At 35.3% G+C, this 27,838-nt stretch overlaps 1 protein-coding gene across 1 annotated transcript in view; it reads left to right on the forward strand.

Annotated features, from left to right (window-relative positions):
- The window catches only part of SBF2 (SET binding factor 2), a 589,674-nt gene that overhangs the window by 303,723 nt on the left and 258,113 nt on the right, over positions 1-27,838 (forward strand). The window contains exons 4-6 of the mRNA XM_050757377.1: positions 11,603-11,740; positions 25,565-25,687; positions 26,838-26,948. Of these exons, the coding sequence (XP_050613334.1) occupies positions 11,603-11,740; positions 25,565-25,687; positions 26,838-26,948 (372 nt within the window). The remainder of the gene's footprint in view (positions 1-11,602; positions 11,741-25,564; positions 25,688-26,837; positions 26,949-27,838) is intronic.

Here is a 27,838-nt window from a genome sequence, read left to right on the forward strand (position 1 = left end):
GATGTAAATTTTTGCCAAAAGCAATATAGGTCTCCCATTTCAGTTAAGCTTCCATTTTAAGCAAATAATTTTGGATAGTCCCTTTTAAGTATATACTTTATCAAAAGCTGCTTATTAAAATTGGGCATATATGTGACATGCATTATTCTGTAAAAACAAAATATTTGAGATTTCACAAACTCTTAAATTGACTTCTCTTCCAAAGTCTTCTGCCCACTATATTTTCTCTGAACTTTTTTTTTTTTTTTTTTTTGGTGGAAGAACGGAATGTCGCTCTGTCACCCAGGCTAAAGTGCAGTGGCGTGATCACAGCTCTCTGCACCTTCAACCTCCCAGGCTTAAGCAATCCTCCTACCCCAACCTTCTGAGTAGTTGGGACTACAGGTGCATGCCACTCCCCTTGGTTATTTTATTTTATTTTATTTTATTTTATTTTATTTTATTTTTTCAGGACAAGGTCTCACTCTGTCACCAAGGCTGAAGTGTAATGGTGCGATCTCAGCTCATTGCAGCCTCTTATGCCTAGGCTTAAGTGATCCTCTGGCATCAGCCTCCCAAATTGCTGGGATTACAGACATGAGCCACCACGCTGGGTCTTTTTTCAAACTTTTGAAGAATATCTATATAATGTTCAGAGCACACATCTGACTCTGCCCTGGCCTGGCTTGGCACAGACTTCAGTCTCCTAAAGCTTCTATTACTTTATTCACAAATCAGTTATTCTTTGGTCAGAATATAGTTTATAATAACAGTTCTTTGTTATCACTTCTTTTCTATCCTCTTTAGAAATGTATTAGCAAAAACAAAACAATTTTGGGGTTACTTAACCTTTAAAAAGGAATTCAAGGACAATTAAACATTTTTGTGCTCAACTTGTGCATGCTCTAGAAAACCAGTTCTATTTCCCTGGGAAAATAAAAAGACATGTCTGGAAATATTTATATACTACTATGCTTATTTCAGCATTAATTATAAAAAATAATAAACATCTTAACCAACAATAGGGAATTGGTTATATTTTATTTATATCTACATGATAGTATAATATTCATGATAAATATATAATATATAAATATTATTCATAATAATATTTATATAATGTTAAAAATATATAAATACATGGGAAAATACATGTTAGAGGAAGTGGAGAAAAACAGGATTCATAACTGTATATACAGTATGCCCCCATTGGATAAACACACACACAGACACACACACGCATACCTTCAGAGATAAATGGTTGCTAGGAAATGTTACATGTTACAGAATTTATTTCACTTTCATTTTATTTAAATTTTTCTGCCATGTATTTATATTAGTATAAAATAATATGCATAAGGTGATTTATGAAGATAATTTAGAAGTGAAAGAACATGGGTTCTAGAGATGCAGAGACTTGGATTCTAGTCCTGCCAGTGTCACAAACTCTTTATAACCTTAATGTCTAACAGTCTTGGTTTCACTGTTTGTAGAATGAGTCTTGTGAGATATGGTTATATATAAAGTATCTTACCAACTAGAGAGATTATTATATTAGCACGTACCTTTTATTTGCAGATGGATGGCCTAATTGCAAATTATCTACTTCATACATTTTGGCAATTAAACAAGCAAGTAAACGAAGCAGGTGTTTGTAATGCATTAACGTATAGACTTTAGCAATGTCTAACAATTCCAGCCTTGCAACCTTGAAGTATAATTTGCTTATAGGTTATACTAAGTTCTTGAAGAAAAGTAGAGATAAACAAAGACAGAACATCCTGAAAAGGATTCCCCCATTGCCTGTTCCCAGACATGTTGTAACATTTTTATGGGCATGGTATGTGTGAAATGGTGAGGTCAAGGTAGAAGGGAGTTGTCAAAAACATACGTCATTGCTCATACACTCATGCATGTATGAAAACAGTATTATTTGTCCGATTATGTGGTATGTTTTGTCACTTCAAATATATGTGTTTTCTCAGTGACTTGAAAAAAGGAGGGCGCAATGTTAAGTCAGTCTGTTATGAAGTCAGTTCTAAACATTTTGGGTTTTGCACCTGTGATAGCTTTTTTTTTTTTTCTGTTTGCCTATAAAGACACTGGGGAGAGAAAAATCCTGATTTTTATCCTGTTTGTTTAATGCTTATCATCCTGCTTACTATCTTTTAGTGACTACTCTCCAGCTGTCTAAACATTTTCCTCACGTTCCTGTCGGAAGTGTGACTTAAACCCAGGTTCAAGAATTGGGATGTCCACATCCTCATTGTTTATTTCTCTAACACATTTTTAGTTAAGAATGGAAAAGACTAAGCCAGCTAGCATTATTACATTTGAAACCCAAATTCTATGAGGAGTACTTCTCTTTAAATTGTGGGTTTGTATTCTTATACTTCAGAATCTATTATTGTTTAATCTTATGATACGGTGAATTTGAAAAAGAGTCATTTAACTGCAAGTTAGGGTCATTTCTTTTCATCCTTTGAAAAAGAATATTTGTAAACTGAATTGTGTAAATTATTGTTATATTTCTGACTATGTCTGTTAGTGTTTTGTTTTATTTGAGAATATAGAATTCAAAATATTCTGTAAAATGTGATTGTAATGGTATTTTTAAATGCACAGTATATTTAATGTCATTTACATGTGAAATAGAGAATCTCATATGTAACCAGTGTCTAGTTAACTATCTTGACAACCTCTCTGTCAAAAATGTGGTAAAAAAACATCTGACCAGGCCAACCGTTAATTACTATACTATTTGAGCTGTGGTCACATTAAGCTGAGTTTTGAAGAAGTCTTTGGATCTGAAAATTGATCCTTGGAAATTCCCAAAAGTTTTAAGGGTAATACTTCCTAATCGCAGAATTATCTTATAGTGTAAACTAACATATTTATGAGGCTATTTAAGTAACTAAGGTGGTCTTACTACCTAAACCCTCACATTCTTTTTTTGGATGTTATATGTTTATTATTTTCTATTAGAAGAAGGAATTTTCTTATAGGCTTTTTAAAAAGAGACACATTTAATTTAAAGGTTATACATTAAAACATGGCTCAATAGCAAAGGTCTTGGGAAATATTGAGAACCTATAATATTTCATTTCAAGAGATCATTTAATTTAGTCACAGTGCTATGGACATCTTTTGTTATTCTGTTATATTTTTCTTATATTGTCTGTGTGTGCAAAGCATTTGAGAAAAGTGGGCACATTAATAGTTATTTTTTCTAGTTTCAGGCAGCAAAATATCTCACTGCCCATTTAAGTAATAGATTTACTGTAGTTTCCCCCTTAATCCATGGTTTTGCTTTCTGTGGTTTTATTTATCCATGGTCAACTGAGGTCCAAAAATATTAAATGGAAAATTCTAGAAATAATTCATTGGTTTTAAATTATGCACCATCTGAGTAGTATGATGAAATCTCACACTATCCCACCTGGGATATGCATCATCCCTTTGTCCAACATATCCACACTGTATACACTATGCATGCATTAGTCAGTAACCGTCTTATCTGATTTACCATCAGAAGGTCAATAGTAGCCTATAGCTGTGTCACAGTGTTTATGTCATTCACCTTTCATCTCATCACAAAGGCATTAAATCATCTCACATCATCACAAGAAAGGTAAGTATAATACAATAATACATTTTGAGAGAGACCCCACTCATATAACTTTTATTATAGTCTAATATCATAATTGTTATATTTTATTATTAGTTATTGTTCATCTCTTACTATGTATACTTATAAACTAAACATTATCATTGTTATGTATGTATAGGAAAAAACATAGTACATATAGGGTTCCATATACATACATACATACATAGTACATATAGGGCTCAGTATTATCCACAGTTTCTGGTAACCACTGTGGGATCTTGAACATATCCTCCAGGGTAAGAGGGGACTTATATGCCTATATGTATATGGTTATAAAAAGTTGCATTGTTATTTCTGTTAGGTAACTTCAATTTGAGAAGTCAAATATATTTGGTAGAATTAGAACTAAAATGAAGAGATTTTGCTTTTTCTTATTGAAAACCTGTAGTTTCTTTAAAAATGTGAAAATAAGCAGTCATCATTCTCTAGTGTATGTTTTTTGTACCATTTACCAAGCCTAGTGATTAGCTAATGATCATGAATGACAGACTTCTATGCAAATGGAATTATTTGCTGTTAATTCACAGAACTGATTCACTTTTTATCAGAGGGGCAGTTTGTGGTGGTGGTAGAACTGATGATGCAGGCTGTATCATTACATTATGTTATAACCCAAGCTCACATACTTCTTTCCTGATTCTGAGGCTCATTTTAGAAAATGATGTACCTTATTCACGAAAGAAGTTTGTTGAGAGAAAGTAAAAGGATTTTGAAAGATATTTTTGGCTTTTGTTGTAGCCTGATAAAACGTTCCAGTTCTACCAAGGATTATACCTTTCTATTACCCAAGCAGTTTAAGCCAAGGGTAGTTACATGTTAACACCCATTCTCATTAAAATAGCAGTTCCCATAATTTTAGTCTCAGTACCCTTTATACTGTCACAAATTATTGAGAACTCTAAAAGAATTTTGTTTATGTGGTTTTATCAGTTCATTTATATATTAGAAATTACAACTAATTTTTTTTTTTTTTTTTTTTTTTTTTGAGACGGAGTCTCGCTCTTGTTGCCCAGGCTGGAGTTCAATCACGCGATCTTTGCTCACTGCAACCTCTGCCTCCCAGGTTCAAGCGATTCTCCTGTCTCAGCCTCCCAAGTAGCTGAGATTGCAGACATGTGCCACCACACCCAGCTAACTTTTATATTTTCATTAGAAGCGGGGTTTCACCATGTTGACCAGGCTGATCTCAAACTCCTGACCTCAATTGATCCACCCACTTTGGCCTCCCAAAGTGCTGGGATTACAGGCGTGAGCCATCGCACCCGGCCACAACTAAAATAATTTTTTAAAAAATTTTACCCACTTTTAAATAACAAAATCCCATTCCATGTTAACAAAAATACCATGTTTTTATGAAAAATAACTGTCTTTTCCAAAACAAAAAAAATACAGAAAAGAGTGATACTCTGTTACATTTTTGTAAATGTCTTTGATATTGGCTTCATAGAAGCAGCTGGATTCTCATACCTGCTTTTGCATTCAAGCTCTTGGATTTGATTTTTTTGGTTGAAGTATATGAAGCAAATCAAATCTCACAAATATGTCATTGGAAAAGTAAGGAGTATTTAGTAGCTTTTTCAGATAATTACGGATACTCTTCTTTATATACTGCTCCAATATCCAATGAATAGTAGTTTCTTAAAGGTTAGTTACTGTGGAATTTGTAACCACGTCTGTGAATTTTTTATATTGTTACATTAAAATCTGTTGGTGTACTGGGCACTTTGAATGGATCTTTCACATGCATGATTTTATATCATGCACTGGTCATTTGGCAAATATGGGTTTAGTGAGTTATATACAGCTTCCAAATATTGACACATGTCACTATATAATACTTAAAATATAACATTAACTAATAGTGTAATATTTGTCATAGAAGTCTTAAAATATTGCAAAACTGTCAGGTACTTGAAAGCTCATATTTTATCATTGATAACAAATTTTCTTAGATCTTTATCTTGAAGTGACAGGCCCAGATGATTCATGTTGAGAAAATATCTGCCAAATACATGTCTGCCAAAATATGTTTGGCATATATAATGCCAGTTATAATGAAATTAAAATGTTTATTGCCTCATCAAGGGCCTTTTCAATTAAGACTGACTTTTTTATTGCAAATGTGCAGCTATAAAGAATACAGCAATTACTAGTATGGTTTGGTGCCACTGCTTTGATTCCTATTAAGACACAAGCAGTTTTACTCACAGGAAAGAAACAACCAATATCTCAGTTTTATTATGAAAATAATTTTGACATTGGGGACTCTTTTGATAGCTGCTATTCTAGAATAAAATAGGTTTATTGCAGTCACAAATAAGCCTGAGATATAGGGTTATGGAATTTAGTATAGATGGGTTGTTGAGAGAAAAATATATGGGTATCAAGGGCAATTTTTAATATCTGCAGGTTCCTAAGGGCTGACTGTGGGACTTGATTATCTGCAGATTTTGATATTAGTGAGGGGACCTGTAACCAATCCTCCACAGATACCAAGGGACACATAAAGACAATGATGTCGGTTTTTCTTTACCAGATTAGTATTAATAGATAAGAAGTTCTAGGGAAATACAGAGGAGAATAGGTTGTCATTATTATTGTTGTTGTTATTCATAATAAAGATGATTTTGGAGTATAGTAGAGGAACAGCCTGGCCTGATTCTTTGGTTTGGAGAGGGCTAGAGAAGCTAGGAAGTTTCAAAGAAGACTTCATAGAATAAATGATTCTTAAGTGATCAGTAATATTTTGAATAAATTGCTATTTTAAACTGAATATATAATAGAAATGTTTTTACTGATTTGCTAATTAAGGTACGGTTAAGCCTTTCTCTAGAGAAACTGTGAACATGATTAACATCCCTCTCCAAATGTAGGAAATCATGTCGATCTTATTTTCTGATGTCTCTAGACTCATACAAGGTAGGCAATGAGACAGTGAAAGCAGGAGCTAGTTTTGAAAAATGTCTGTGCAAAAGAGGAAAATGTCAAAGAGATGATGATAGAAACATGGGTTGGATCAAAGAGGGTCACGGTCATAATACCTAACATTTACATCCACTGGATTATATGCCAGGGGCTTCTCTGAGCACTTTGCCATGTGTATGTAAGATCAGTTGAATGTATTTATGTAAGTCTACTTCTGGGCTTTCTGTTCTGTTTCGTTGATCTGTTTGCCTATTCTTTTGCCAGTACCACACTGTCTTATTTACTATAGCTTCCTGATAGGTCTCAAAGTTTGGTAGTGTCAGTCCTCCAACTGTTTTTCCCCAATATTGTATTGGCTATCCTGGATCTTTTGCCTCTCTTTATAAACTTTAGGATCATTTTGTTAATATCCATAAAATAACTTGCTGGGATTGCTTTTGGAATTATGATGAATATGTGGGTCAAAGTGGGATGAACTGACATTTTGTCAGTATTGAGTCTTCCTTTCCATGAACATGGAATCTCTCATTTATTTAGTTCTTTGATTTCTTTCATCAGAGTGTTATAGTTTTCCTCGTATAGATCTTTTGCATATTTTGTTAGATTTATACCTAATTATTTCATGTAGTGGAGTGCTAATGTAAATGGTATTATATTTTTGCCTCAAATTCCACTTATTTCTGACATAAAGGAAAAGTGGTTGATTTTTGTATATTAACTTTGTACCTTAGAACTTGTTTTTGTTTTTGTTTTGTTTTGTTTTGTTTTGTTTTGTTTGAGACGGAGTCTCCCTCTGTCACCCAGGCTGGAGTGCAGTGGCCGGATCTCAGCTCACTGCAAGCTCCGCCTCCCAGGTTTACGCCATTCTCCTGCCTCAGCCTCCCGAGTAGCTGGGACTACAGGGGCCCACCACCTCGCCCGGCTAGTGTTTTGTATTTTTTAGTAGAGACGGGGTTTCACCGGGTTAGCCAGGATGGTCTCGATCTCCTGACCTCGTGATCCGCCTGTCTCGGCCTCCCAAAGTGCTGGGATTACAGGCTTGAGCCACCGCGCCCGGCCTTAGAATTTGTTTTTAATTGTTTATTAGTTCCAGGGGTGGTTTTTGTTTGTTTGTTTGTTTTGTCCTTTCAGATTATCTGTTTACACAATCATGTCATCTGTGAACAAAAGCAGTTTTGTTTCTTTCCTCCCAATATATATACTTTTTATTTCTTTTTCATTTTATTGCTTTAGCTAGGACTTCTAGGATAATATTAAGAAGCGTGGTGAGAGGGGCATCCTTAACTTTATTCCCCTGCTCATTTGAGTTTTTCATCATTAAGTATGCTATTAGCCATAGGAGTTTTTTTTTTTTTTTTTTAAAGATATTCTTTATCAAGTTGAGGAAGCTTCCCTCTACTTCTAGTGTACTGAGGCTATTTATCATCAATAGGTATTGGATTTTGTCAAATGCATTTTCTGCATCTATTGGTATGATCACATGATTATTCTTTAGCCTGTTGATACGATGTAATGGTTTAATTGATTTTTGAATGGTTAACCAGCCTTGCATGCCTGGGATGAATTCCACTTGGTTATGATATTCTTTTTATTCATTGTTGAATTCAACTTGCTAATATTTTTGCTTTTATGTTTATGAGCAATATTGGTCAATAATTTTTATTTCTGTAACTGTCTATATCTGGTTTTGGTATTAGTATAGTGCTGGCCTCATAGAATAAAGAAGGTATTCCCTTTGCTTCTGTTTTCTGAAAGAGTTTGCAGATAATTGGTGTACAGTTGTCCTTTGGAATCTGCAGGGGGATTGGTTCCAAGAATCCTACACATATACCAAAATCCGAAGATGCTCAAATGTTTTATATTAAATGGTGTGGTATGTGCATATAACCCATGCATATCCTCCTTTATGTTGTAAATCATCTCTAGATTACTTATACCTAAGACAATGTAAATGTTATGTAAATAGCTACTACCTGGATTTTTATATATACTATTTTTATTGTTGTATTGTTATTTTTCTTTTTTTTTTTTCCAAATATTTTTGATCCATGGTTGATTGAATCCACAGATGTAGAACCCACAGATACAGAGGGCTGACTGTAACTTCTTCCTTAAATGTTTAAAAGAATCCACCAGTCAATTCATCTGGGCCTGGGGCTTTCTGTTTTGAAAGTTATTAATTATTCAGTTTCTCTGACAATATAGGACTATTCTGATTGTCCATTTCTTGTGTGAGTTTTGGCAGATTGTGTCTTTCAAGAAATTGGTACATTTCATCTACATTGTCACAGCTGTGGGCATAGAGTTGTCTATAATATTCATTGATTATCTTTTAAAAGTTCATGGGAACTTTTGTGTGGAGGAAAAGTTAAATATTAAATTTGAACTCAATTGAACGTGGACACAAACAATGGTCACCAATTCCTGGAACAGGTTGTGTGAGCCCCTTGAGGCGTTTTTCCAGCACTGTTTCAGAGAAATCTCTATTTCAATCTATTCCTATACCTTGGTTATTGAAAAGCAATAGGCTGGGTGCGGTGGCTCACACCTGTAATCCCGGCACTTTGGGAGGCCAAGGCGGGTGGATCACTTGAAGTCAGGAGTTCAAGACCAGCCTGGCCAACATTGCAAAACCCCATCGGTACTAAAAATACACGAATTAGCCGGGGACGATGACGGGCACCTGTAATCCCAGCTACTCAGGAGGCTGAGGCAGGAGAATCACTTGAACCCAGGAGGCGGAGGTTGCAGTGAGCCAAGATCGTGTCACTGCGCTCCAGCCTGGGCGACAGAGCAGGACTCATCCCAAAAAAAAAGAAAACCAATAGACAATCATAAAAACAAGTTGACCTTTTTGTGTTCCTTGAGCACACTCACCAAGGGCCTTCGTGACTGGACCTCCTGCCAAACAACTCGTTACAAAAACAGCTAAGTTCCCACGCTGCGCCGAAGCTTCATGAGACCTCTCCTTGTCTGTGTACAGACAAGTGGCTGACTATGGTGCCCAGACTGTTGCTTCCCAGTCTGGTGGTTGTTAGAAACAAGTGCTCGGAGCCACAAAGTGAAACCAGCACTCAGGCAAAAAGCGTTCTCAGCAAGGCAATTTACTTCTGCCGAAGGGTGCTCCCTGCATCAGCCACGATTGCAAGAGCACACTGAACAAATAGGGTAGATGCGCAATTCGCAAGCGAGTGGGTAGCAATTGTTCTTCTGCTATGGCACAAGATGTGTCTGGACATGTCTGGGCAAGTTAGGGCACGGCAAGAGCAGGAGGGCTGCTTGCAGGCTAAAAATGAGAAAGTACAAGGAGATAGGGCCTTCGAACCAAGGACATTACACAGTTAAACCCTTTGAAGAGGAATTCACCACCTCTGGCATGGTGAATCCTCCATAGTCTGGTGAGTGCGGTGTCCAGCTCTGGAGCCCAGGCTGTTGCTTCCCAGTTTGGTGGTGAATCCTCCATAGTCTGGTGGGTGTAAAGACATTTATCTCTTTTTCCCTTCTCCCCTTCGCATTGCAATTTGCTTATTATATCATTTGCTTATTATATCAATTTGCTTATTTTATTAGTTTGCTTATTGTATCATTTGCCTGTTAAATCTACATATGGGATAAAGCTTGTTTACCTTTAAAAGTATTGTGTGTGTGCCTTTTCTTCTCTCGCGGGTCTCCCGCCCAGAACAATCTGTACTGATATTCCCTCTTTCATTTCATTTGTTAGTAATTGGTGCCTTTTTTTTTCTTAATTAGCCTGGCTAGAGGCTTATTGATCTTTTCAAAGAAGCAGCCTTTTATTTTATTGATTTTTCTCTATTGATTTTCTGTTTTCAATATCATTGATTTCAATTTTAACTTTTATTTTCTTTATTTGCTTACTCTGGATGTAATTTGCTCTTTTCTAGTTTCCAAAGGTCAAAGCTTAGATTACTGACTTTAGATCTTTCTTCTTTTCTAATATGTGCATTCAGTGATATAAATTTTTCTGTAAGCACTGCTTTCACCACATCCCACAAATTTTGATGTTGGATTTTCATTTTCAGTTAGCTCAAAATATTTTTTAAATTTCTCTTGAGATTTCATCTTTGACTCATAATGTTATTTAAAAAGTATTATTTGGCTGGGTGCAGTAGCTCATGCCCATAATCCTGGCACTTTGGAAGACTGATGCAGGAGAATTGCTTGAGTCCAGGAGTTCGAGACCAGCCTGGACAATATGGAAAGACCCTTTCTCTACAAAATAAAAAATAAAAAATATTAGCCAGATATGCTGGTAGTTGCCTGTGGTTCCAGCTACTCAGGAGGCTGAGATGGGAGAATTGCTTGAGCCCAGGAGGTTGAGGTTAAAGTGAGCTGTGATCATGCCACTACACTCCATCCTGGGTGACAGAACAAGACCCTATATCAAAAAAAAAAAAAAAAAAAAGTGTTGTTTAACCTCCAAGTATTTCTGGATTTTCCAGCTATCTGTCTGTTACTGATTTCTAGTTTAATTCTGTCATGGTCTAACAGCAGACATTGTATGATTTCTCTTCTTTTAATTTGTTAAAGTATGTTTTATGGACAAGAATATGGTCTGTCTTGCTGAACAATATATCTCTTTTTTTTGTAATGAATTGAAGACTCTCAGATTCATATGGAAATTTTAAAATAACTCTATTTTCTCTCAGTGATACATATTTTGCACTTGATTTCCAATTTATTCCATGATTTGTTCTCATAGTTAGGAGGGAGTCTTTCATTTTGATGTGGTATTCCTACATATGCCAACCTAGGTCTCAGAAATGGCACCCAGAGTGGCATCTGTGGGAAATCTAGGCTGTCTTCATGAAATATATATGCACATTGGTGAAAGTTTTCAACATTATGAATCTGTACATGAACTTTTTTTTTAAATATTGGCTTTAGAGTCATACCTCATCAGGTAGGAATTTGTTAAAATGGGCAAACATTTAAAATTTCTCAGAGATTAACTACTAATTAACTTCTATTATTTTTAAATGTTACTTTTTTTTTTTCTATTTCATTTAGTTTTGTCAGCCTGGCGGGTGGCAACTGTCCAGAGAGAGGAAGCAGCCAACGTTCTTTGTGGTTGTCCTGACAGATATTGACTCAGATCGACATTACTGCTCATGCCTGACCTTCTATGAGGCAGAGATTAATCTTCAGGTACAAAAACCTTTACTAGCTAAAGTACAGTTGAAGGTACAACATTTAGGAATGTTTTTTATATGCCATATTTTTGTTAAAACTGCAAGTTTGAGTTTTATGGGCTAGCTTAAGAAGCATGTAGAAATTTTTATGTTTAAGGTTGGAGAGGAGAGCAACATGTTAAAATTACTTTCCAGATTTAATTGTCCTTTTTCGAAACATTGATCATAATCTGAATATTTCTAAAAATAGTGCATCCTTGAATTGGTTTATTAAGAATATTAATTTCTTCTCTTGGTGAACCTATGATTTTCCCTGCCAGCCCTTCTCCTGGGAGGTCTTTCATAGAATGTGGAACATTTACTCAAAATGTTTGCAAATCGTAATTACAATGCCTGACATTATTGTTTAGGCATCCAAATGTTAACTCATTCTTCTTAGGGGTAATGTTATCAACATGATCAGGCAGAAATTCATAAGCTAGAACTATGAAGACTTAGAAAATAATTGCCCTTTCAGACTATTGGTTGAGGTTCTTAATTTCACACTACTGGCTCTACTTTCTCTAAGCAGAAAGGAGTCATAACAAAGTATTTGGCAGCTTATGAAATTTTAGGGGTGAGGGACAAGCAGGGAACCAATTCTGGGTACTAGGAACAGCCCAGCTTGGTGCTAGTCTCATAGAAACCATATTCCTTCCACCTTTTACCACTTGGCACTTATGATGCTGGGTATATATCAGACATTATAACCTTCACCATAGTTGTGCTAGAATATCCATTCTCCTGCAGATATTCACACTGCTGACTTCTGCTTTAGTCTCACACTGCTGACTTCTTTTAAGTTTTACATGAGTTGTTTCTTTTGTGGAAGTAAGATTGCATACAGAGCCCATTTTGCCCCAAAAAATGAAGGGATTTTTTTTTGTTGCTGCTGGTGGTGGTGGTTTTTCTTTCCAGGCTCTATAATACAAGAAGGAAACTGTAAAGGGGATTTGGAAGATACTGAGTAAGCCAGTTTGCATAATCTGCTGTAGTTTCTGCTACATGTAGAGTATCACTACTGGGGGGAAAAGATTGGCCTGCTTTCTGAAATGGCTTAACAAAGGAGTGTTTGGTAGTTTTGATTATGTTTATTAAACTCTAAGATCTGAATTTTTTGGATGCAGAAATCTGATTTTTGAGTAAGAGGAGACAAATTACCTTTCATGATGCAGACTCATTACTCAAGTTCATTAGACTGATGTATTAAAACCAACATGCTAGATTAGTAATTTATAGAGAATGTGAAAAGTGCTGAAAATGCATATAGAACAAAATATGCATCATCAGCACGTTGTCTTCCTGTCACCAGATCTTAGTAGAAAGCCATATCAAAGTATGGACTTTTGATTATGGAATCAAACTAAGGGATATTTGATGTTAAATACTTAAAGACTATCAGACGAACATAGCCTGTTGCTTCTATTTGAAATCAGAGATTATGTTATCAATGGGGACAGAAAACTTTTAAGTGTGATTTAAAGTCTCCTTTCCCCTGGATAATGTGTGGATGTATGTTGCCAACAAATAGCTAATCAACTTCTCATTTTGATCAATTCAATCTGAATAAGTTAGAGAGTGTTCTCTACCCAAGAACCACTTTGTCTCTTTTATTGGCCTTTCATTTCTCTGTTGATCTTTAGCATTTAAGTTAATGCTGAGAATTCAATATTTTCTGTTATTTCCATATTCTTGAGGGTATTGCTTCACAACTCCTTGGAATTATCTAATGAAACTAACTATAATTATTTAGATTCTCCCTCTTCACTATTCACCCCTCTTCTTCTAGACAAACTATCAGAAAGGCAATATATTGACATTATATTAATAGCAGATGTTTATAAATAGGTTCTAGGAATTCTTGGGTATTTTTCAAACTTTTAATTTGGAAATAATTTTAAACTTAAAGAAAAGTCGCAAGAATAATGCAAACATGTATATAGCCTTTACCCATATTCACCTGTTGTAATATTTTGCCCCATTGATTTATTTGAGGTCTTTCTTCCCTACCCTTCCTTTCTCCCTTTATCCCTTTTTCCCTCTTCCCCTCTTCCCCTCCCTTCCCTCCCCTTCTCCCCCATACACACATACACAGTTTATTTTTTCTGAACCATTTGAAAGAAAGTTGCATGTATCATTTACCCTTACCCTAAATTCTTTAGTATATGCTTCAGAGGTACGTGGACAGTATGTAAACAGTACAGTTATCAACCTCAGGAAATTTAACATCAATATAATAAAACCTACCATCCATGTTCCAGTTTTGTCATTTGACCTAATAATGTCCTTTATAGCACCCCCATCCCTTTTTTCTTCCAGTACAGGATCTAGAACATACTACATATATTGCATTTAGTTGTCATTTCTCTTTTGTCTCTTTCCATGTGGAATAGTTGTGCAGCCTTTCTTTGTCTATAATGTGGACATTTTTAAATAATGTAACTTTTCACCCCCATTTTTAATACAATGTTTCTTATTTTGCGTTTGCAATGTCTCTCATTGTTAGTTTCAGGCTCTGCACCAACAGTTGGAATATTACCTGTGTTCCTTCTAAGGGACTCTTTCTTTTTTCTTTCTTTCTTTTTTTTTTTTTTTTGAGACGGAGTCTTGCTCTGTCGCCCAGGCTGGAGTGCAGTGGCCGGATCTCACCTCACTGCAAGCTCCGCCTCCCGGGTTTACGCCATTCTCCTGCCTCAGCCTCCCGAGTAGCTGGGACTACGGGCGCCCGCCACCTCGCCCGGCTAGTTTTTTGTATTTTTTAATAGAGACGGGGTTTCACTGTGTTAGCCAAGATGGTCTTGATCTCCTGACCTCGTGATCCGTACACAATGCCTATCTGTCCCTCATTGATGATGTTAATTTTGGTAACTTGGTCAGATGGTTGTCAGATTTCTCCACTTTATAGTGGCTATTTTTATGTTTGCAATTAATAATCAGTCTACTGGAAGGCATTCTAAGACTATGCAAATATCCTACTATTCATCAATCATGTTCCCCTAGATTCAGCATTTACTAATGATTCTTGCCTACAGCAATTTTGATTCTGATAACAAAAAATGATTATTTTCTAACTCCATACTCCCTCTATATTTAGCAGTCAGCAGTCGACCTTTTACTATAAGCTAGAATTCTCTCTTCCTGTCTATTTGAGCTATAGACTCGTGGATTCAGGTTTTTTCCCCCAATAATATATAAATCATTAATGCCTTTTATTATTTTAATGCACAAATTATCCCATATTTGACCAGCGTGCACCACTCAGACAGATTTCCGTGTTCTTTTCACAGATGTCCTTTTAGAAAAAGTACTTTTTAACTTTTCATCATAACAAGTTGATTCCTAGGATCATATTTATTCCCCCTGCCTCTGCCTTGAAATCAGCCATTTCTTCAAGGAGTCTGGCTGTTTTGAGTAGGGAATAATATTAGAAGCTAAGATCTGGGTTCTTGTGTAGTTTGAATCTGTATGTCAAAAGTTATTTCTCTTTTTAGCTTAGATATTTTCCTACTTGCTATTTTCAGTGGACCCAGAAATCATAATTTATTTTTTACGATCACCTTACAGAAGGTTACAGTTTGCTTCATACCAGATTTTTCCAAGATTCTAAAAATGTAGATAGATTGTGAGAATTCTGGATTCTATATAATTGTACTTAAGTACTAGCCAGAATTGTAAGATCACTTTTCTGGAAACATAAGTTAATGTCTTTTGGGCTTGGTCGGAAAGAGGAACAAACAATGAGGCAGAATTTGAAAAAAAAAAATAGAACCCAGAAGATGTTTCTTTCTTGGTCATCAGTAAAGTTGTTTTCATTTTTGGCATGAACTGTTTACGTCCCTTGAAAAATGTGTTTTTCTTTTCTTTTTGGATCATATCATCAGTTCAAAATAGATCTTTTAATTCTTGTTTGGTGTGAATTACTTCATACCAAATATACTATGACACATTATTTGGAATCCTAAAGAGGGGGAACTTAGGGACATACACCATCCAAAATATGATTGTGCAACTTTAAAAATGTTAGCTCTGTTATCTTTCCAAGATACAGTAACACTGTCAGTAATCATAAGCAAGCCTTTGGCATTAAACTTTTGATAATATGTTCCCAAAATTACTCAACTAGGTAATGTGATCCTAAATTTTTTTAAGTAATCAGTAAAATATGATAGATTTACATTGACTTTTATGACTTAACTAAATAAGAAGATTATCTTAAAATATATTAAGTATAAAATTTTAAATATCTAAAATTTAAATTTAGTTCTGTATCTTTTTAAAGTTATTTCATATGTTTATATACTTGTCTCTGAATCAGTGATAATTATGCAGTTCTCAGTGAGAACATTTGGTATGTCATCAAATTGTCATCAAAGAAAGAGAGAGGGAATGAATTTTGTAATTTCGAGAGATAAGATGAGGAAAAAAGAGGGAGAGACATAGAAAGCATGAGATATGTTTCTCCATCTCAGTGGGCTTCAAATCTAGCTGGGGAAGCAGAACCAAAACTTAAGTACAAAAACATTCCAAAGTACCATATGCTAAGTATCATTCAGTGAAATAGATAATAATTGCAGACCAAGCAACTGGAATAAATCATACAGAGTTTAAAAGACTCAGTGGACATTTTAATAAGAGCCAACACCTAGAGTAAGGGAAAGAAAAAGAGCAATTCAAACAAAAAGCTTGTGAAAAGGAAAAAAGATTGTAGTGCTTATGCTAAATTAAAGTCTTACGTTCTGGGCACTGTGCTAAAAGTTTCACAACACTTTATTTCATTCTGTTTTATTTAACTCACATATAGTTTATTCTCACAAAACAGCATTTGATAGGTTTTAACATTTCCATTTTACAGATGAGGCTTACTTAGGGACATTCAGTACCAAGTTGAAGTGCTTGATTGATTGTGTCTCCAAGGACCAAATAATAACCACATTTACTACAAACCTGCGAAAATTGTATCAGTGTGCTATAGGTTCAAGAATTAAGTGTCAAGGATAAAAACAATTATGGGAACAAAAATGATACCCAGGAGCAGACTCTATTGTGTATAGATCAGTATCCAACAATAGAAGCTTTATAAGTCAATGGAATGTGTGTATTTCAACAAATATTATTTAAACAGTTGATGAGCTATTTGAGAAAACAAAATAAATTTAAACATAATATCATACAATTAATTCCAAGTAGTTAAGTAATTACCTGGAAAATGGAGTCATAAAAAGGAATTTATAAATTCATCTCTAGGCCGGGCGCAGTGGCTCACACCTGTAATCCCAGCACTTTGGGAGGCCGAGGCGGGCGGATCACGAGGTCAGGAGATCGAGACTGTCCTGGCTAACATGGTGAAACCGTCTCTACTAAAGAAAAATACAAAAAATTAGCTGGGCGTAGTGACGGGTGCCTGTAGTCCCAGCTACTCGGGAGGCTGAGGCAGGAGAATAGCATGAACCTGGGAGGTGGAGCTTGCAGTGAGCCGAGATCGCGCCACTGCACTCCAGTCGGGGCGACAGAGTGAGACTCTGTCTAAAAAAAAAATTCATCTCTATATGTTATAAAACAGTGGAGAACACCACATACAAAACATTATATAGATTTAGTTGAAGTACTACAACCCAATCATTTTTGGTACTCCCCACCCCCACTGTCCCGCTGTTTATCATAGTAAACTATGCTCGTTGTAGAAAACATAGAAAGAACATGCAGGAAAAAAATTGAGAGAACAGAAAAAAATGGACATATTTTCTTCCAATAAAAAGGATTTTTTTCTTTACAAAAATTGCTGTACACTAATTGACCATATGGGTAGGTTTAATTAATTCCCTGATGGACATGTATTTCCTGTTTTGTCAGTATTATGAATAACTGTGATGAATATCTGGAAAAATCTTGATTCCTTCAAGAAGAACTTAGTCCAAGGTAATACAACTCTTTGAACTGAAAGTTAGAAATAGCGGCGTTTGGGAATTGGGCTTGCTGATATTGTAATCAACTTTACACTTGGTAGCATTCTAGAGACTAATTCTTAGGTCTTATTCAACAAGACTAGACTTTGTTAGAGTCTAGTGAAAACTAGCATGTGTAACATAATTCACACAGAGAAAAAATTGGGAGACTTGTATGTTCTGAGTTTATTCTATAGTTTGATAATTTACAACCTTTGCAAATATCCACATGGGATTCTCCTTAGAGTATGGATGGTGAAGATTATGTTTTTTACCAAAGCATCTGTCTTCTCCTCCCCCTTTTTGAAATGAGAATTGGCAAATGGACAGAATGCTGGATCTTAACAGTCACCTCACAGGTGTCCCTCACAGTTGTACTTTGTAGGAAAAAACTATCACTGAATTAACTACGATTAATTGGTACTACATGCTTAAAATGATAAAAGACATTAAAACAGCAGGAGAAACTTTTAGGAGTAAGTTTCCAGAATCCTTCAACATCAAATACTTTTTCTTAAATTTTGACAACAATTTCAGGCTAGGAAGGGCTGCAGTGAGAATTGTGTATTGTTACTATTTCATTTTAAAACAAAGATTACTACATTCAATTATAATTAAAGGAAAACAAATCTGAACATCTTTTCAGATTGGCAGTTTGGCTTCTCAGATGTTATCTTAAACAGCTTATTTGAACTAATATGTTATTTCTTACAAAGTTTACACAGAAGAGTATAAGATACTGAAAGGAGAAGTAGCTTAAGAGAAGACTTGGCTTGTTAATCCCAGTTATGCCTTTAATGATCTGTATGACTTTGGCAAGTCATTTCATCTCTCTGGGCATGTGATTACTGATTTATAAAATGAAGCAGGTAGCATAGATTTTAAATATCTTCCACTACTGTATTATTTTTCTTATTCTGTCATTTTAACTATGTCTGATTTTAAAGATATATTTTAATATTGTTCATAGCAGATACACTTTAAATTATGTCCCACAGAACACTATTGCAAGTCATCTTCTGAATAAAGTGTACTTTAAAAAAAAATTTTATTATACTTTAAGTTCTGGGGTATGTGTGCATAACATGCAGTTTTGTTACATAGGTATACATGTGCCATGGTGGTTTGCTGCACCCATCAACCTGTCATCTATGTTAAATATTTCTCCTAATGCTATCCCTCCCCTAACCCCACTACCCACTAGCAGGCCCCAGTGTGTGATGTTCCCTGCCCTGTGTCCATGTATTCTTATTGTCAACTCCCACTTATGAGTGAGAACATGCAGTGTTTGGTTTTCTGTTCTTGTGTTAGTTTGCTGAGAATTATGGTTTCCAGCTTCATCCATGTCCCTGCAAAGGACATTAACTCATCCTTTTTTATGGCTGCATAGTATTCCATGGTGTATATGTGCCACATTTTCTTAATCCGGTCTATCATTGATGGACATTTGGGTTGGTTCCAAGTCTTTGCTATTGTGAATAGTGCCGCAGTAAACATACGTGTGCATGTGTCTTTATACCAGCATGATTTATAATCCTTTGGGTGTATACCCAGTAATGGGATGGCTGGGTCAAATGATATTTCTAGTTCTATATTCTTGAGGAATCGCCACACTGTCTTCCACAATGGTTGAACTACTTTACACTCCCACCAGCAGAGTAAAAGTGTTCCTATTTCTCCACATCCTCTCCAGCATCTGTTGTTTCCTGATTTTTTTAATGATCGCCATTCTAACTAGCATGAGATGGTATCTCATTGTGGTTTTGATTTGCGTTTTTCTGATGACCAGTGATGATGAGCATTTTTTCATGTGTCTGTTGGCTGCATAAATGTCTTCTTTTGAGAAGTGTCTGTTCATATCCTTCGCCCACTTGTTGATGGGGTTGTTTTTTTCTTGTCAATTTAAGTTCTTTGTAGATTCCTGATATTAGCCCTTTGTCAGATGGGTAGATTGCAAAAATTTTCTCCTATTCTGTAGGTTGCCTGTTCACTCTGCTCATAGTTTCTTTTGCTGGGCAGAAACTCTTTAGTTTAATTAGATCCCATTTGTCAATTTTGGCTTTTGTTGTCATTGCTTTTGGTGTTTTAGACATGAAGTCTTTGCCCATGCCTATGTCCTGAATGGTATTGCCTAGGTTTTCTTCTAGGGTTTTTATGGTTTTAGGTCTTACGTTTAAGACTTTAGGCTGCGTGCGGTGGCTCACACCTGTAATCCCAGCACTTTGGGAGGCCAAGGTGAGCGGATCACGAGGTCAGTAGATCGAGACCATCCTAACACAGTGAAGCCCCATCTCTACTAAAAATACAAAAAAAAAAAAGAAATTAGCTGGGTGTGGTGGTGGGTACCTGTAGTCCCAGCTTCTCAGGAGGCTGAGGCAGGAGAATGGTGTGAACCTGGGAGGCGGAGCTAGCAGTGAGCCGAGGTTGCACCACTGCCCTCCAGCCTCGGTGACAGAGCGAGACTCCATCTTAAAAAAAAGAATTTAATCCATCTTGAATTAATTTTTGTATAAGATATAAGGAAGGGGTCCAGTTTCAGTTTTCTGCATATGGCTAGCCAGTTTTCCCAACACATTTATTAAACAGGGAATCCTTTCCCCATTGCTTGTTTTTGTCAGGTTTGTCAAAGATCAGATTGTTGTAGATGTGTGGTGATATTTCTGAGGCCTCTTTTCTGTCCCATTGGTCTATATATCTGTTTTGGTATCAGTACCATGCTGTTTTGGTTACTGTAGTCTTGTAGTATAGTTTGAAGTCAGGTAGCATGATGCCCACAGCTTTGTTCTTTTGGCTTAGGTTTGTCTTGGCTATGTGGGCTCTTTTTTGGTTCCATATGAAGTTTTAAAGTAGTTTTTTTCCAATTCTGTGAAGAAAGTCAGTGGTAGCTTCATGGGGATAGCATTGAATCTATAAATTACTTTGGGCAGTATAGCCATTTTCATGATATTGATTCTTCCTATCCATGAGTGTGGAATATTTTTCCATTTGTTTGTGTCCTCTCTTATTTCCTTGAGCAGTGGATTGTAGTTCTCCTTGAAGAGGTCCTTTATAGATGAATGTGTGTTGTAGAATTTATTGCATGATACTTGTTTATAACCAAATGTCCTGTTTCTTCATGCAGTATTTTAATATGCCACGTTACATAGTCATTAAACAAGGTTTTGACATTTTGTATCATATAATACTTCATGACAGCATTTCCCAGTATGTGTTCCATAGGGCACCAGGTCTTCTAGATGTGCCATAATGTAGAGATCCAATAATTTTGACAAATACTGTGCTTTGAATTGAACAAACAATACTTTCATATCAAAATTTGAGAAATCCTGCAGTAAAGCAACCTTTTTAACGTATTGTTTCCAACATTCTTTCATTAGGAGACCCTTTTGCTCAGTAATGTCTTTTAGGTTCCAGGAGAAAACACTTCCTATTTTAGTGCCACTAAAACCAGAATTCTTTTTTTTTTTTGAGACGGAGTCTCCCTCTATTGCCCAGGCTGGAGTGTAGTGGTGCGATCTTGGCTCACTACATGCTAAAACCGGAATTCTTTATGAGCAGATATATAGTAGACATATAATAGAATTTGTCCTGTCTTCTGAATACTGTAGAGCCCCAGGGCTCTGCTATTGAAGGGGAAAATCTGCAGTATATTCTCTTTGCTAGAGGTAAACTTGATTCTGAACTGAAGACTGGTGGCCTAGATGGTTTGAAGGCTTGTTATCCTAAAATGTGTATTTCTTATGTATTCATTATTTTCCAGACCAATGAAAGGGCAAACCTGGTTTGATCATGTGGACATGTCAACATGATTAAAAGATTATTTGGCAAGAAATGAAGGGTTTTGGGGAGAATTTTAGAACTTATAGAATTTTGCAACTACTTAGGCTCCATTATTTCCAATTCTGGAAAATTTTTAAGTTCTTAAATTGCTTTACTGAGACAATTCTATATAGTGGTACAATTGCTATATATTACATTTTGGAAAGGAAATTTAGGACTGAAAATGTTTTACTTGTGGAATTAATTTTATCCTCTTTTTATAAGTGATTATTTAAGAAATGCTGTGGGAAGATTTTTACTGTGATACAGTATTGTTAAAAATGAACATAGCACAGAGATGTTGGATGGCACAGGTCCTTTAAGGATAGAAGGATCAGGACTTGACAGTTATTTTGATACTAAAATTAAGCATCAAGATACAACAAAGAAGAGGCTGAAGTGTTCAACCTGAATGGTAAGATAAACTTCCTTAAAGCTTGTGCTGATCTGCTACATCGAGTTATTGCATGCAATCAGCAATCTAGTACTTTTTGTCTCAGGATATGTTTTAGGAGCAGTAGTAGCACTTTTAGTCCAGATTGATATGGTGAGTACTAATTTATCCCATACTATTGAAGCACAGAGACTATGAACTACACATAACATAAGTTACACAGAAGCTGGGAATCACTGGCAAATGTAATCCATAGTAGTAATTGGTAGGCAAAGATATCTACAAATGGGCAAGTTGTGGCATGTGATTATGATATGTATTGACCTTGTAAGTCAATGTGAGATAATTGAGTAAACAGTGTTTAAGTTAAATTTGTATCTTTAATGAGACCTACTAAAAGCAAGGAATAATCTTTAAGTGGCCAATTTAATGAGAAGAAATAATCTTAAGTTGGCAAAGCCTTTAAAATATTGTTCAGCTGGATAAAATATGTGAAACTGTTTTATACTGAAAAATATTGAATTTAGAAGCATTATTAGAGTATCTCATATTCATAAACTATGTTTTGAATTTCCTGCTTATTTTTAAGTTTCTCACATCTTTTCAGTAGGTGAAATCTGTCATTGTAAAACACACACCAAATAAAACTAGTGTCATTATATAATTATTACACAGGATATATCTAGCAGCTGTGTAGAAGAGGGAGTATTTCTCTTACATAATAAATTATTTCTAGAAAAATTTTATCAAAAGTGTCACTTTACCATTCTATAACAAACTTTATTTTACCTAACAAATTTGGGGTTTATTTGGTGTGTGTGTGTGTGTGTGCGCGTGCGTGTTTAATCACAGCAGTACATTTTGCTTTAAAAGCAGAAATAAGAATTTTTCTCTAAACTTGGGACATTGCATTCCTAGAGATACTAAAATTAAGAACTAAGAATATTTTAGGATTTGTAGCACATTTACAAAGGAAAAGTCAACATCTATAATAAAAAGTGATATAAATAAAAATTATTTTTTACTTAATACTGATTTTCACTCTATTGGACCTTTTTCTTTCTTTTTTTTTTTTTTTTTTTTTTTTTTTTGAGACGGAGTCTCGCTCTGTCGCCCAGGCTGGAGTGCAGTGGCACAGTCTCGGCTCACTGCAAGCTCCGTCTCCCAGGTTCACGCCATTCTCCTGCCTCAGCCTCCTAAGTAGCTGGGACTACAGGCGCCCGCTACCGCGCCTGGCTAATTTTTTGTATTTTTAGTAGAGACGGAGTTTCACCGTGGTCTCGATCTCCTGACCTTGTGATCCGCCCGCCTCGGCCTCCCAAAGTGCTGGGATTACAGGCGTGAGCCACCGCGCCCGGCCTTTCTTTCTTGTTAATAACTTTTTCTTTTGGTGAGTGTTTAATTGAAGAGCAACTTTAAGAAATGACCAATGGCATTCTATTTTGTGTTTTGGTCAAAGTAAATTAATGGTCATATATTTGAAATGGTTATCTACTTACTCTCGCTGGCTTCTAATGGTACTCTAGGGCATTTATCACAATCCCATAAAAATGTGGATAGCTTTATCTCTTCCAAGAATTTTAGTCATTCTTTTGTCATTTTGAATTTGTTGGTAATCCATGAAGAATATGATTCATTAAGTGTGGAAATCTTTGGTAAATTCATATTCATCACATTTTTATTATTTCTAAGGATTCCAGAAACCAACCAACCTAATTTTTGTTTTTGCTTTGTAATAAATGAAAATCTTTCAAGAGCATATGGCCTTTATCATACATACAAAAAGTAAACAGTTCCCTTTGGATGTGCGCATTCCACAGACATCTAATACTGTTATATTGCATTGTAATAGAAACTAAATGAGCTCTAAAGGAAATAGAAAATATAATTCTTGGCCTCTATGAATAGGGGGGAAAAGACTTCCCTTGATAAAATGCTTAAAAAACTATGCCAAGAAAATGTATTCATGCATGTATGCAATGAATAAATATTAAGTATCAACTATGGGCCCAGCCCTTATTTTAGGAACTGGGAGATCACCATTGAACAAAACTGAAATCCTGGCCTTTATGGGAGCATGTGCTAGTGTGGTTGACAGACAAACTAAAAAACAAGATAAGTGAAATAGATATCCAATATGTTGGATAGTAACAAGTGCCATGGAGAAAAATAAAGCAGAGAAAGTGGGTAGAGAGTGTTAGGGCATTGCAGTTTTAAATAATGTTGTCAGCAAAAGCTTAGCAGAGCAGAAGATGCTTGAATGAAAACTTGAAAGTGATGAGGAATTGAGTCATTAAAATATCTGTGGAAAGAGTATTTAGGCAAAGGAATAACACAGAAGTGTGTAGATCAGTGGATGGGGGCATGCCCAGTGTGTTTAAAGAGCAGCAAGGAAGCAAAGTGGGGCTAAAGAAGAGTAAAGGAGATGAAGGGAGGCTGGCAGAGTAATCCACACAAGAGATTATAGTAGCTCACAGCATTATGGTAGCAATAGAGTAGGTAAGAAATCAGGATTTGTTGACAGTGGGATATAGGCTATTAAAAAGAGGGGAATCAGGATTTTTTGGTTTGTTAAGTGGGAGAATCATATTTTTCCAAGTTTATTAACTCGTGTTTAGTTATTAAAACTTATGTATTGTTTTAAGCCTTTTTTATTGTGGTAAAATATATATGTAAGATTTGCCATGTAGCCATTTTTAAGTATTCAGTTCAGTGGCATTAAATACATTTTGAAATTCAGTTTTGTATGTAAAAATGTTCTCTCAGCCAGGCATGATGGCTCACACCTATAATCCAGCACTTTGGAATGGTAAGGCAGGAGCATCACTTGAACTCAGGAGTTTGAAATCAGCTGGGCAACATAGGGAGACCCTGTCTCTACAAAAACTAAACAGTTAACCTGGCATGGTGGCGTGTGCCTGTGATTCTAGCCACTCAGGAAGCTGAGGTGGGAGGATCCCTTATGCCCAGAAGGTTGAGGCTGCAGTGAGTTGTGATTGTGCCACTGCCCTCCAGCCTGGGCAAGAGAGCAAGACCTTGTTTCAAAAACAAAAACAAAGTTCACTTTTCTCAAAATATCAGCATTGTCGCTTATGAACAAAAGCAATTTGGAGCCGATTGTGCTTTACTGCCAAGAGCATTGAGCACCAAGCATTCTGCAAGCCTTAGAATCCTTGTTTGAGAGATTGAGACAAGTAGAAAAACCAAAATGAAAATTAGCATCGTATTTCCAAAACAGATCTTCTTCTTTTGAAAACTGACTTTTCATTTAAATATCATTTTTTAATTTTTCATCTAAGTGAGTATAATTTTAAATTGTTTGGGTCACTATTTAAAATAATTTGAACATGTCTTATTTGCCTTTGATTCACTCAGAAAGGAAATGCTCAAATAAAGTTGTGTTATATTTCCAGAGCTTAAGGAGCTTTTCAAGAATGAAATAAGTATTCCCTGCTTCATAATTTGTCTACTTTACTTTTAGATTGCTCTTAAAGTCTATTCTTTATTTGTAGTTTGATTTTTTGAATTATATTTTATAATTAATTTTGAATTTGTATAAGTTATGTTTAAGGTGATGTTCATCTTTTGTGAATTATGAGTCTAGGAAATCCCTTCTGTTTGTTGATTTCAGTGTCTCTTTTTCTAGGGAACAAAGAAGGAAGAGATTGAAGGTGAAGCAGAAGTGTCTGGTTTAATTCAGCCTGCAGAAGTGTTTGCTCCCAAAAGCCTGGTGTTGGTATCCAGATTATATTATCCAGAAATTTTTAGGGTAAAGAACACATAGTTATTATTAATTTGTATTATTGTGTGAGTCTCTTGAGTGAACCATGGTACAATTTGTTTGGATTGAAAATATTGTTAGATTGATTTAGGAATTCATCTATGAAATACAGTTAGCGTGAACAGAAGAAATATTTTCATGTTGGATGAAATAAATACCTGAATGAGTTAATGTGACTACTAAAACTTCTAAGGATAGGTCCCACATTTATTAAATCCAGAATGTATACATCCTAAAGAAATAATTTGATTACCTGTAGTAAATGTAAATGCATGAGTGATTTAACAACTTTATGTATGTTTATTCACCTTACGTGGAATCAGGTTTAAGTAAATAGGATGAATGTTTGAGATTTCAAATAATTCTGATCATATTTCTGTCAAAATACCTTAAAATATTGCTTCCAGTTATTTTCTTATTTTAGAAACACAGAATTTTCAAACATAAGAGGAAATTTTTATTCATTTGTAAATGTTTGTGCTAACATAAAATTTCTGTAAAACTTTTCCAGAAATTGAGATTATTTATGTTAAGAAAGAATTAATTTAGTGCCAAGATTTCAATGACAATGGGTAACTCCAAGCCAATACTAAGTTTTCAAAGTCACAAATTTCGCTATACTGAAAGAGATTCATAAAGATTGCATTATGTCTGTTTTACCACCTACCTTCTTCTGAACTCAGTGTTAATCTTACAATCTTGTCTCTGTTTTGCAATCCTTTCTTACAATTCACATGTTAAATTTTTCTGTAGAATAAGCATTCCAGATTTATAAAAACCACCAAACAAGATAAAATTTCTAAGTTTCTATCTTGAGATTTGGAGTTTAACAAACTAAATTGAGGCAAAAACAATATTAGCGCTACAGATTTGCTAAAGTAGTTATCAGAGCACACACATCTGTTTTACAAATTGTGGATTTCTGCTTTCCATAAACTCATCTCAGAAGCTCATTTGGAGGTTCTGGTTCTAAGGAAAATTTAATAAACTTAATTTTTGCTGTTTAAAATGTATTCCATGTTCACTGTATAATATACTTTACTAGGTTCAAAGAGAAATTGTCCTAGAACAGATGTCATAACAATTTATTTTTAATGCTTTTTCCATGAAATAATTACATGTATCTATCTATTTGCAGGCTTGCCTGGGTTTGATCTATACCGTGTATGTGGATAGCCTGAATGTCTCCTTGGAAAGTCTAATTGCTAACCTTTGTGCCTGCCTTGTCCCAGCGGCTGGAGGGTCTCAGGTAAATAGAATAGAAAGAAAGAGGAGTGGAGAAGGATTGTTTCTCTTCCCCTCTCCTCCAGTTAATTTAATTTATGGTGAAAGAAAGAATTCTTTAAATATTTTTGTTTTAGGGAAGATCCTAGTTTAGTTAAGCATTGTCCCCATGGTCTGCCTTCTAGACACTCAAGATTCCATTCTTTTCTTAGGTCATGAGGTTAATTTTAACACAGGGTTCGTCTTTCACATAGCATAATTAGAAGTCATATTTCGTGTAACTTGAACTGCAGTTTGTATTTTCTTGGAAATATATTAAGTTGAACTTTTAAATGTGCTCTTTTACCTTTCTTACTCTTGTATATAGTTACACCTCATTTTTATTAACCTAAATTGAAAAATGTTGGAGTGATAAAAATTAGAAGATAACGCTAAGAAAACTCTCAACACAGTTCTTTGTTACATTGTAACTACTTATTAATAGATTCATGTATTCTGTATGTCTTGAGATTTTCATATTTGTCTCTAAAGTAAAAAAATAATCTCTGCTGCTATGATTTATTTATTGTTTCTTGGTCAACCACACTTTTAAAAGAATAGATTTTTTCCTTAAACCCTAAAAATAGTTGATAATTTATTTTGCTTATTCTTATATAATATTGGGGAAGAGGACAGCCTTCTAAAAATCACATTGTCTTCAATCTGACAAAGATCCTGCTTATAGTGAGATTGGCATTTCTTTTTCTTGCCCTTCGCCTTTTTACTTCTCTTCTGTCTTTCTCATTGTCTTTTGTCTTAAATTTTTATCCTTTTTTTTTTTCTCTCTCTCTTGCTCTCTCCTCCTTCATTCTTCTACCTCTGCTTAAAGGGCAGAACATTAAATGTGAGTTTGATCACAGATGATTCTAAACTTGA

The sequence above is a fragment of the Macaca thibetana genome, chromosome 14 (genome assembly GCF_024542745.1).
Source record: "Macaca thibetana thibetana isolate TM-01 chromosome 14, ASM2454274v1, whole genome shotgun sequence".
Taxonomy (NCBI): Eukaryota; Metazoa; Chordata; class Mammalia; order Primates; family Cercopithecidae; genus Macaca; species Macaca thibetana.